Source organism: Coregonus clupeaformis, unplaced genomic scaffold, assembly GCF_020615455.1.
Source record: "Coregonus clupeaformis isolate EN_2021a unplaced genomic scaffold, ASM2061545v1 scaf0386, whole genome shotgun sequence".
In the NCBI taxonomy this organism is placed as follows: domain Eukaryota; kingdom Metazoa; phylum Chordata; class Actinopteri; order Salmoniformes; family Salmonidae; genus Coregonus; species Coregonus clupeaformis.
In genome coordinates, this window is record NW_025533841.1 from 90,021 (window position 1) to 103,184 (window position 13,164).

The window sequence follows — 13,164 nt, forward strand, 5'->3', positions numbered from 1 at the left end:
CAGAGTGAGTCCATTTACTCCTGAACTTATTTAAGCTTGCCATAACAAAGGGGGTGAATACTTATTGACTCAAGACATTACAGCTTTTCATTTTTAATTAATTTGTAAACATTTTGAAAAACATGATTCCACTTTGTGTAGGCCAGTGACAAAAAAACCAAATTTTAATCAATTTTAAATTCAGGCTGTAACACAACAAAATGTGGAAAAAGTCAAGGGGTGTGAATACTTTCTGAAGGCACTGTGTGTATGTATGTGTGTGTGTGTGTGTGTGTGTGTGTGTGTGTGTGTGTGTGTGTGTGTGTGTGTGTTAGGGTGATGCTGACTGAGATTGTCTTCTTTATTATTTACACTGAGCGACCAGGAGAATCAGGTTTCTGTCCCGGCTGAGTCAGTGTCCTCATTCCCCACTCTCTCTCTCTTACTGCTCTGTCCATTTCTCTTACTGAAAGAGGGTCGACGATCATAAGTCACCTGTCTGTCTGACTCTCCTGTTTAGGGTTAACACAACTTCAACATGTCACCCAGAGAGATTTAAACTGCCCCAGACCCTTTCCCCTTTTTGATATGTAACACCAAAGCTTACCTCATTTTACCAAGGTTTGGCCTGTTTCTCCTAACATCCGCGGTGAGTTGTCACGTCATCATACTTCTCTGGAAATGGACACCGCTGGCGCTCCAGTTTTTAAAAACGTTTTAATGGAAGAGTTAAGCTCTCATCCTCCCTATTGGGAAAGCCAGACTGTTTTGGTCAAACTGTATTTTGGTCGTCAATCCCCAGTCTAGCCAGAATGGATAAACAGGCCGTGGTGGAGTATACTTTTAGCCTTTGAAAAGGACTTGATCCTAAAATCACCTTGGACTGTCTGAAACATGATCCAGTCTCTCTGGTCTCTCTGCCCCCTGATGCTGAGTGGAGTAACACTGCCTGACTAAAGGGAACAAATGGGCCCCCCCTCTCTGTAGGTGAGGTCTGGACATTGTTAACTGAAATGTTGCTATTGAGAGTGGTATCTGTGTCTAATGTAAAAGGAGAGTGGCTTTGCTAACCATTTGGAACGATCATTAGCTTGGCGTATTCTCTGCCTCTGTCCACTTCGTATTCATCAGCTGTTCTTCTTTATCGACAAACTATCACAACTTAACAGTTCAGGCAACGGACAAAAACAAGTCATTTTTAGCTAACATTATTAGAGTTGAAAATGTTGTGTGTGTCCCTCTCACGGCTAGTTAACAAACATGCAGTGCAGATATATATACAAATGTATTGTTTTATACACTATTTAACTTTTTTTTTTCTGTTTCTAGAATGAATGCTTTCCTGACCAAGATAGACAATTTTTTTGTCAATTTGCTACCTGCTAGGATGCTAATATCCGTTCTAGTGAGTTGTATATGTAATTCTATGGTGTCTCCTGTGTTCCAGACCAGACGCCAACCCCGACGCGCTTCCTGAAGAACTGTGAGGAGGTGGGTCTGTTCAGCGAGCTGGACTGTTCTATAGAACAGGAGTTCAGGAAGGCCCAGGAGGAAGAGGACAACAAACAGGTAGACAAGATGACAATAAGACAACTAACCTGATTATCAGGTAGACAAGATGACAATAAGACAACTAACCTGATTATCAGGTAGACACGATGACAGTAAAACAACTAACCTGATTATCAGGTAGACACGATGACAGTAAGACAACTAACCTGATTATCAGGTAGACACGATGACAGTAAGACAACTAACCTGATTATCAGGTAGACACGATGACAGTAAGACAACTAACCTGATTATCAGGTAGACACGATGACAGTAAAACAACTACCCTGATTATCTTTTTGAACTATCTCCAAAAAGTTTTGGGACACTGTAAAGTCCTTCCGTAGCCTCCAACTGCTCTTAAACGCTAGTAAAACTAAATGCATGCTCTTCAATCGAACGCTGCTTGCACCCGCCCGCCCGACTAGAATCACTACTCTCGGTGGGTCTGACTTAGAATATGTGGACAACTACAAATACCTAGGTGTCTGGTTAGACTGTAAACTCTCCTTCCAGACTCACATTAAGAATCTCCAATCCAAAGGTAAATCTAGAATCAGCTTCCTATTTCGCAACAAAGCCTCCTTCACTCATGCTGCCAAACATGCCCTCGTAAAACTGACTATCCTACCGATCCTTGACTTCGGCGATGTAATTTACAAAATAGCCTCCAACACTCTACTCAGCAAATTGGATGTAGTCTATCAAAGTGCCATTCGTTTTGTCACCAAAGCCCCATATACTACCCACCATTGTGACCTGTACGCTCTCGTTGGCTGGCCCTCACTACATATTCGTCGCCAAACCCACTGGCTCCAGGTCATCTATAAATCACTGCTAGGCAAATCCCCGCCTTATCTTAGCTCATTGGTCACCATAGCAACACCCACCCGTAGTATGCGTTCCAGCAGGTATATCTCACTGGTCATCCCCAAAGCCAACACCTCCTTTGGCCGCCATTCCTTCCAGTTCTCTGCTGCCAATGACTGGAACGAACTGCAAACATCTCTGAAGCTGGAGACACTTATCTCCCTCACTAACTTTAAGCATCAGTTGTCAGAGCAGCTTACCGATCACTGCATCTGTACATAGCCCATCTGAAATTAGCCCACCCAACTACCTCATTCCCATATTGTTATTTATTTTGCTAATTTGCACCCCAGTATCTCTATTTGCACATCATCTTCTGCACATCTATCACTCCAGTGTTAATACTAAATTGTAATTGTTTTGCACTATGGCCTATTTATTGCCTTACCTCCATAACTTGCTACATTTGCACACACTGTATATATATTTTCTATTGTGTTATTGACTGTACGTTTTGTTTATCCCATATGTAACTGTGTTGTTGTTGTTTTTATCGCACTGCTTTGCTTTATCTTGGCCAGGTCGCAGTTGTAAATGAGAACTTGTTCTCAACTGACTTACCTGGTTAAATAGAGGTTAAATAAAATAAAATAAATAAAAATCAGGTAGACACGATGACAGTAAGACAACTAACCTGATTATCAGGTAGACAATATAACAGTAATACAACTAACCTGATTATCAGGTAGACAAGATGACAGTAAGACTAACCTGATGAAGCCCACCTTCCATTTCTATACACTATTCTGCACAATGACAATTATTTAAATGAAGGTTGGCCATTGTCTTTCCAAGTGTGAGGGTTTTTCTCTTCAGGTAGAGAAGATGAGAGTAAGAAATACAAACCTGCTTATTGAATGCCTCGTTGGTTCACTTTTTATACAGTATTCTGCACAATTATTGAATCAAGGTCGGTCGTTGTTTTACGTTGTTTTAGGTGTGAGGTATTTACAGTGCCTTCGGAAAGTATTCAGACTCCTTGACTTTTTCCACATTTAACAGTAACAGCCTTATTCTAAAATGGATTAAATCTTATTTTTTTCTCAGCAATCTACACACAATACCCCATAATGACAAAGCGAAAACAAGTTTTTAGACATTTTTGCAAATGTATTAAAAACTGAAAACAGAAATACCTTATTTACATAAGTATTCAGACCCTTTGCTATGAGACTCGAAATTGAGCTCAGGTGCATCCTGTTTCCGTTGATCATCCTTGAGATGTTTCTACAACTTGATTGGAGTCCACCTGTGGTAAATTCAAATGATTAGACATGATTTGGAAAGGCACACACCTGTCTATCTAAGGTCCCACAGTTGACGGTGCATGTCAGAGCAAAAACCAAGCCATGAGGTCGAAGGAATTTGTGATGCGTGTGATAGAAGGAGTCAGGCGCAGGAGAGTAATACGCATCCAAAGAGTTTATTCCGTCGATAAACAGTTGCGCAAACATGCGACAACAAAACTCAGGCACAGGGGAAATATCTACCCTGGCAACAACAAGGTAAGGGTAGCTCAACCGAGCTACAAACAGCTCACTACAAACAATCACCCACACAGACAAGGAAGCAGAGGGAACACTTATACAATGACTAATTTGGGATAAGGACCAGGTGTGTGTGATTAATTAGACAAGATAAGTGGAGTGATGATAAATGGATCGGCAGCAGCTAGTAAGCTGGTGACGACGAACGCCGAAACCTGCCCGAACAAGGAGGGGAGGCAGCCTCGGCTGACAGAATTGTCCGTAGAGCTCCGAGACAGGATTGTGTCGAGGCACAGATCTGGGGAAGGTCCCCAAGAACACAGTGCTCTCCATCATTCTTAAATGGAAGAAGTTTGGAACCACCAAGACGCTTCCTAGAGCTGGCCGCCCGGCCAAACTGAGCAATCGGGGGAGAAGGAGAAGAACCTAATGGGTTCCTCTGTGGAGATGTGAGAACCTTCCAGAAGGACAACCATCTCTGCAGCACTCCACCAATCAGGCCTTTATGGTAGAGTGGCTAGACGGAAGCACATGACACGCCCGCTTGGAGTTTGGCAAAAGGCACCTAAAGACTCTCAGACCATGAGAAACAAGATTCTCTGGTCTGATGAAACCAAGATTGAACTCTTTGGCCTGAATGCCAAGCGTCACATCTGGAGTAAACCTGGCACCATCCCTACAGTGAAGCATGGTGATGGCAGCATCATGCTGTGAGGATGTTTTTCAGCGGCAGGGACTGGGAGACTAGTCACGATCGAGGCAAAGATGAACGGAGCAAAGTACAGAGAGACTCTTGATGAAAACCTGCTCCAGAGTGCTCAGGACCTCAGACTGGGGCGAAGGTTCACCTTCCAACAGGACAACATTTACATTTACATTTTAGTCATTTAGCAGACGCTCTTATCTAGAGCGACGTACAGTTAGTGAGTGCATACATTATTTTTTTATTTTTCATACTGGCCCCCCGTGGGAATCAAACCCACAACCCTGGCGTTGCAAACGCCATGCTTTTCCAACTGAGCTACATCCCTGCCGGCCATTCCCCCCCCTACCCTGGACGACACTGGGCCGATTGTGCGCCGCCCCATGGCACACAGCCAAGACAACGCAGGAGTGGCTTCGGGACAAGTCTCTGAATGTCCTTGAGTGGCCTAGCCAGAGCTGGGACTTGAACCCGATCGAACATCTCTGGAGAGACCTGAAAATAGCTGTGCAGCAACGCTCCCCATCCAACCTGACAGAGCTTGAGAGGATCTGCAGAGAAGAATGGGAGATACTCCCCAAATACAGGTGTGCCAAGCTTGTAGTGTCATACCCAAGAAGACTCAATGCTGTATTCGCTGTCAAAGGTGCTTCAACAAAGTACTTAGTAAAGGGTCTGAATACTTATGTAAATGTGATATTTCATTTATTTTTATTTTTATAAATGTGCAAAAATGTCTGAAAACCTGTTTTTGCTTTGTCATTGTGGGGTATTGTGTGTACATTGATGAGGGAAAAAACGATTTAATCAATTTTAGAATAAGGCTATAACGTAACAAAATGTGGAAAAAGTTAAGGGGTCTGAATACTTTCCGAAGACACTGTATATGTGTTTTGGATGCTCAGTTTTCCTGCCAGAACCATCAGCTGAATTAGACACACTGCTGTGCACAGGGCCTTCACCTGTGTGTATCTCTGGAGTACAGTAAGATAAGGCCAGGGGAACCCCAGAGTACAGTAAGATAAGGCCAGGGGAACCCCGGGTCAACCCACAGCTGCAGGCAGACAGGTGTGTTATGGGTAGTCCCCCTTTATCTTGCACTGTCATCATTCTTCAATCCCCCAGCCACCACACACACATTCCAGGCAGGTATCTGTACACACACTGTCATCATTCAATCCCCCAGCCACCACACACACATTCCAGGCAGGTAACTGTGCACACACTGTCATCATTCTTCAATCCCCCAGCCTCCACACACACACTCCAGGCAGGTAACTACTTCCTGAAACACTCATAGCAGGCACAAGCATGCACACGCACATTCACGCAAGTCATCTCCTAACCAATTGTAACAAACTCCCATCAGGGGATACACTGTGCTTGCTAGCTCACACACTCACAACAGGTAGACTCTACCCACCCCTATTCCCACTCACATGTCGGGATTCAACCACTGTGTTGCAGCAAGAGCCCCGACAGGCAGATAGACAGACAGACAGGCAGATAGACAGGCAGACAGGCAGACAGACAGACAGACAGACAGGCAGACAGACAGACAGACAGACAGACAGACAGACAGACAGACAGACAGGCAGACAGGCAGACAGACAGACAGACAGACAGACAGACAGGCAGACAGACAGACAGACAGACAGACAGGCAGACAGACAGACAGACAGGCAGGCAGGCAGGCAGGCAGGCAGGCAGACAGACAGACAGACAGACAGACAGACAGACAGACAGACAGACAGACAGACAGACAGACAGACAGACAGACAGGCAGGCAGAGAGGTGAAGGGCTGTGACTGCTACAGGAGAGGTGAGGAGGGAGCAGGATATCAGATTCCCCCAGGCAGCTGCTGTACTGTAAACAGCTCACTTCATCTCTCAGAAACACAGATAGAGGGATTCACGTTTCCTCCTGGTCCAGACTCAGACAGACAGCCGCAGACAGACAGCAGCTTGAGACAGCGAGACCAGGCTGTACGCCTGACAGACAGACAGCCAGACCTGCACACTCGTCATGTGTCTGCGACATGTGTGGCTCACCAGCAGTCACCACTCACCACAGTCTCAGAACAGTGAGGTCCGATTGGACTCCAAGGTAGTTGTTAATGTATTATGGGTCAATGTTAAGAACTCTTTACCTGTGACACTATGTCACAACACAGCTACACTGTATCTCTCTGTCTCAGACTGCTGATCCGGTGTCTGGTCTGGGGGAGATGGGGATACATGCTGTAGGCTGTAGCTCTGCTGACGTCAGGGTCTGGGTTTGGCTCTGGAGGCTTTCTGTGTCAGTCAGGGCACCCAGGCCACGTCTCCCCAGTCCCCCAAGTCTGGCGGTGTGGTGTTTATGGTTGAGGAGCTGTGCTCAGTCAGCACGACTGGGAGGCGAGTCTCGGCAGGACTGTGGAGTACACAGCATAGCAGCATATCAGGGGAGAGAGAGGAGAAAGGTTGGTTTAAGTTCAAGAGAGCATAGCTCACAACAGTACACTCTAAGAAAAAAAAGGTGCTATCTAAAACCAAAAAAGGGTTATTCGGCTGTCCCCATAGGAGAACCCTTTGAAGAACCCCTTTTGGTTCCAGGTAGAACCCTTTTGGTTCCAGGTAGAACACTTTCCACAGAGGGTTCTACGTGGAACCCAAAAGAGTTCTACCTGGAACCATAAAGGGTTCTAGCTGGAACCAAAAAGGGTTATTTTTTTTATTTTTATTTCACCTTTATTTAACCAGGTAAGCCAGTTGAGAACAGGTTCTCATTTACAACTGCGACCTGGCCAAGATAAAGCAAAGTAGTGCAATAAAAACAACACAGAGTTACATATGGGGTAAAAAAAAAAACATAAAGTCAGAAATACAACAGAAAATATATATACAGTGTGTGCAAATGTAGCAAGTTATGGAGGTAAGGCAATAAATAGGCTATAGTGCAGAATAATTACAATAGTATTAACACTGGAATGCTAGATGTGCAAGAGATTATGTGCAAATAGAGATACTGGGGTGCAAAAGAGCAAAATAAATAACAATATAGGGATGAGGTAGTTGGGTGGGCTAATTTCGGATGGGCTGTGTACAGGTGCAGTGATCGGTAAGGTGCTCTGACAACTGATGCTTAAAGTTATTGAGGGAGATAAGAGTCTCCAGCTTCAGAGATTTTTGCAATTCGTTCCAGTCATTGGCAGCAGAGAACTGGAAGGAATGGCGGCCAAAGGAGGTGTTGGCTTTGGGAATGACCAGTGAGATATACCTGCTGGAGCGCAGACTACGGGTGGGTGCTGCTATGGTGACCAATGAGCTAAGATAAGGCGGGGATTTGCCTAGCAGTGATTTATAGATGGCCTGGAGCCAGTGGGTTTGACGACGAACATGTAGTGAGGACCAGCCAACAAGAGCGTACAGGTCACAGTGGTGGGTAGTGTATGGGGCTTTGGAGACAAAACGGATGGCACTGTGATAGACTACATCCAATTTGCTGAGTAGAGTGTTGGAGGCTATTTTGTAAATTACATCGCGAAGTCAAGGATCGGTAGGATAGTCCGTTTTACGAGGGCATGTTTGGCAGCATGAGTGAAGGAGGCTTTATTGCGAAATAGGAAGCCGATTCTAGATTTAACTTTGGATTGGAGATTCTTTATGTGAGTCTGGAAGTTGAGTTTACAGTCTAACCAGACACCTAGGTATTTGTAGTTGTCCACATACTCTAGGTCAGACCCGTCGAGAGTGGTGATTCTAGTCGGGTGGGCGGGTGCCAGCAGCGTTCGATTGAAAAGCATGCATTTAGTTTTACTAGTGTTTAAGAGCAGTTGGAGGCTACTGAAGGATTGTTGTATGGCATTGAAGCTCGTTTGGAGGTTTGTTAACACAGTGTCCAATGAAGGGCCAGATGTATACAAAATGGTGTCGTCTGCGTAGAGGTGGATCTGAGAGTCACCAGCAGCAAGAGCGACATCATTGATATACACGGAGAAAAGTGTCGGCCCAAGAATTGAACCCTGTGGCACCCCCATAGAGACTGCCATAGGTCCAGACAACAGGCCCTCCGATTTGACACACTGAACTCTATCTGAGAAGTAGTTGGTGAACCAGGCGAGGCAGTCATTTGAGAAACCAAGGCTATTTAGTCTGCCAATAAGAATGCGGTGGTTGACAGAGTCGAAAGCCTTGGCCAGGTCGATGAAGACGGCTGCACAGTACTGTCTATTATCAATCGCGGTTATAATATCGTTTAGGACCTTGAGCGTGGCTGAAGTGCACCCGTGACCAGCTCGGAAACCGGATTGCATAGCGGAGAAGGTACGGTGGTATTCGAAATGGTCGATGATCTGTTTGTTAACTTGGCTTTCGAATACTTTCGAAAGGCAGGGCAGGATGGATATAGGTCTGTAGCAGTTTGGATCTAGAGTGTCACCCCCCTTTGAAGAGGGGGATGACCGCGGCAGCTTTCAATCTCTGGGGATCTCAGACGTTATGAAAGAGAGGTTGAACAGACTAGTAATAGGGGTAGCGACAATTTCAGCGGCTAGTTTTAGAAAGAAAGGGTCCAGATTGTCTAGCCCAGCTGATTTGTAGGGGTCCAGATTTTGCAGCGCTTTCAAAACATCAGCTGTCTGAATTTGTGTGAAGGAGAAGCGGGGGGCATGGGCAAGTTGCAGCAGAGGGTGCAGAGTTGGTGGCCGGGTTAGTGGTAGCCAGATGGAAAGCATGGCCAGCTGTAGCAAAATGCTTGTTGAAATTCTCGATTATTGTAGATTTATCGGTGGTGATAGTGTTTCCTAGCCTCAGTGCAGTGGGCAGCTGGGAGGAAGTGCTCTTATTCTCCATGGACTTTACAGTGTCCCAAAACTTTTTGGAGTTAGTGCTACAGGATGCAAATTTCTGTTTGAAAAAGTTAGCCTTTGCTTTCCTGACTGCTTGTGTATATTGGTTCCTAACTTCCCTGAAAAGTTGCATATCGCGGGGCTATTTGATGCTAATGCTGTACGCCACAGGATGTTTTTGTGCTGGTCAAGGGCAGTCAAGTCTGAGGAGAACCAGGGGCTATATCGGTTCTTAGTTCTGTATTTTTGAATGGGGCATGTTTATTTAAGATTGAGAGGAAATTACTTTTAAGGAACAACCAGGCATCCTCTACTGACGGAATGAGATCTATATCCATCCAGGATACCTGGGCCAGGTCAATTAGGAAGGCCTACTCGCTAAAGTGTTTTAGGGAGCGTTTGACAGTGATGAGGGTGGTCGTTTGACCGCGGACCCGTTACTGGACGCAGGCAATAAGGCAGTGATCGCTGAGATCCTGGTTGAAGACAGCTGAGGTGTATTTAGAGGGTATGTTAGTCAGGATGATATCTATGAGGGTACCCATGTTTACGGATTTAGGGTTGTACCTGGTAGGTTCGTTGATAATTTGCGTGAGGTTGAGGGCATCTAGCTTGGATTGTAGGATGGCTGGGGTATTAAGCATATCCCAATTTAGGTCACCAAGCAGTACAAACTCTGAGGATAAATGGGGGGCAATCAATTCACATATGGTGTCCAGGGCACAGCTGGGGGCTGAGGGGGGTCTGTAGCAAGCGGCAACAGTGAGAGACTTATTTCTGGAAAGGTGGATTTTTAGAAGTAGAAGCTCAAACTGTTTGGGCACAGACCTGGATAGTATGATAGAGCTCTGCAGGCTATCTCTACAGTAGATTGCAACTCCACCCCCCTTTGGCAGTTCTATCTAGACGGAAAATGTTATAGTTGGGGATGGAAATTTCAGAATTTTTGGTGGCCTTCCTGAGCCAGGATTCAGACACTGCTAGAACATCAGGGTTGGCAGAGTGTGCTAACGCAGTGAATAACTCAAACTTAGGAAGTAGACTTCTGATATTTATGTGCAAGAAACCAAGACTTTTGCGATTACAGAAGTCATCAAATGATAGCGCCTGGGGAGTAGGAGTGATACTGAGGGCTGCAGGGCCTGGGTTAGCCTCTACATCACCAGAGGAACAGAGGAGGACTAGAATAAGGATACGGCTAAAGGCTTTAAGAACTGGTCTTCTAGTGCGTTGGGTACATAGAATAAAGGGGGCAGATTTCCGGGTGTTATAGAAAAGATTCAGGGCATTATGTACAGACAAGGATATGGAAGGATATGAGTAAAGTGGAGGTAAACCTAAGCGTTGGGTAACGATGAAAGAGATAGCATCGCTGGAGGCATCAATTGAGTCGGTCTCCGCGTGTATTGGGGGGAGGTGCAAAGGAGCTATCTAAGGCAGGTTTAGCTAGGCTGGGGGTCTACAGTGATATAGTACAATTAGAAATAACCGAAACAACAATAAACTAACCATGTTTGGGCTGAGGCTAAACATAAACAGGATGTAGTACCGTAAAAGGAACAGTCCAGCAGATATCAGCTGTATAGCTGAGTTATCATAAGGTCCGGTGGTGAAGTACTAGTGAGTAAGAGGCCACGGCTAGCGGGCCAGGGCTAGCAGATGGATGGAATCTTCGTGGTTAACGTCGTAACCACATCAGACGATTTCGTCGGCAGACCAGTCGTGTAGGATCGGCGGGGCTCCGTGTCAACACTAGGTGGTCCCGTCCGGTTGACAGAGAGGTAGATAGCCGGGAGATGGGCCTAGCTCAGGATAATTAGCCAGACCACAGCGTCCGTTTTGTTGTAGCTAGCTGGTAGCGACGAATCCGGAGTTAAAGGTCCAGTGATTAAATGATTCCGGCGGAAAAACTGATATGTTCTGGGTCGATAACGCGCTGTGCAGACTGGCCGAATATCCGGTGATCAATGTCCAGTGATTAAAATTAATCCCGCAGAAAAAAATCCAATGTTCTGGGTGAAACACCGCTAGCTATGGCTAATAGCAAGTAGCTAGTTAGCTGGCTAGCTGGCTAGCTAGTTTCACTGGAGATTCTAGATAAAAGGTAAGTCAATAATAGAATCCGTTCCACATTGAGTGAGGCGGGTTGCAGGAAAGTATATTTTGTAGAAGGATGAAAAGTCTGATAGGGAAATAGGTACGAAAAATACAAAAAACAAGGTATTTACAGGCTATTTACAGACACACGACAGAAACAGGACTGCACTACTTCGCCATCTTGGAAGACCGGGGACAGCCGCAGAACCCTTTTGGAACCCTTTTTTCTAAGAGTGTAGAAGTTGCTACATCAGCAGTCTGAAAACCTGACCTTAATAACCCTTGCATCCATAGCTCTGTCTATGCATTTGAGAGTGGTTACATTTCTCCCGTCCCATCCACCCTCAGCTTTTTACCAAAACAGAGATAGGGAGAACACTTTGATATTGTTTCAATTGCTGATTGCTGCATTCTGTCACGATCGTCGTATTGAATAGACCAAGGCGCAGCGTGATGAACGAACATGGTTAACTTTATTATCTTTAGTGATAATAGAAACAACAATCAACAAAACAACAAACGACTCGTAACGTCCTCGGTAACAATGACCAAACCAACTGGAACAAGAACCCACAAACACAAAGGGAAAACAGATAGTTTAAATATGGCTCCCAATCAGAGACAACCAACGACAGCTGACACTCGTTGCCTCTGATTGGGAGTCACTCTGCCAACATAGAAATAAACACAACAGAAAGAACACACCCTGGCTCAACATATAGAGTCCCAGAGCCAGGGTGTGACAGTACCCCTAAAGGCGCGGACTGCGACCGCGCCTCAACTTGAACAAAACAGGGGAGGGCTGGGTGGGCATTCCTCCTCGGCGGCGGTTCTGGCTCGGCCTTGCCCACCACCCTCCAATAAACCCCCCATAGCGCCCCTGGTCCAGTCTGGCCCCGCTGGCTGGAGCGGAACTGGACGCAGCAGGAGTGGTTAGCTTCAGCTCCGTAGTGGAGCAGTGGACCGGTACCTTACCAGGCACCGGTGACCCAGGCACGGGTTGTGCTGGACTGACGACGCGCACCCCTGGCTTGGTGCGTGGAGGAGGAACGGGCCTTACCAGGCTGACGACGCGCACCCCTGGCTTGGTGCGTGGAGGAGGAACGGGCCTTACCAGGCTGACGACTCGCACCCCTGGCTTAGTGCGAGTAGTAGGAACAGGCCGGGCCGGGCTGGCGACGCGCACCCCTGGCTTGGTGCGTGGAGCCGGAACGGGCCGGACCGGGCTGACGATGCGCACCCCTGGCTTGGTGCGTGGAGTAGGAACAGGCCGGACCGGGCTGACGACTCGCACCCCTGGCTTGGTGCGTGGGTAGGGACAGGCCGGACCGGGCTGGCGACGCACACCGTAGGCTTGGTGCGTGGAGCAGGGACAGGCCGGACTGGGCTGGCGACGCACACCGTAGGCTTGGTGCGAGGAGCAGGGACAGGCCGGACCGGGCTGGCGACGCACCCCGTAGGCTTGGTGCGTGGAGCAGGGACAGGCCGGACTGGGCTGGCGACGCACACCGTAGGCTTGGTGCGTGGAGCAGGGACAGGCCGGACCGGGCTGGCGACGCACACCGTAGGCTTGGTGCGTGGAGCAGGGACAGGCCGAACCGGGCTGTGGAGACGGATAGGAGACCTGGAGTGAAGAGCGGCCACAACC

At 46.9% G+C, this 13,164-nt stretch overlaps 1 protein-coding gene across 1 annotated transcript in view; it reads left to right on the top strand.

Moving 5' to 3' along the window:
* LOC121558335 (cyclic AMP-responsive element-binding protein 5-like) overlaps nt 1-13,164 on the top strand; it is a 91,761-nt gene that overhangs the window by 8,574 nt on the left and 70,023 nt on the right. The window contains exon 5 of the mRNA XM_045215180.1: nt 1,427-1,548. Coding sequence (XP_045071115.1) covers nt 1,427-1,548 — 122 coding nt within the window. The remainder of the gene's footprint in view (nt 1-1,426; nt 1,549-13,164) is intronic.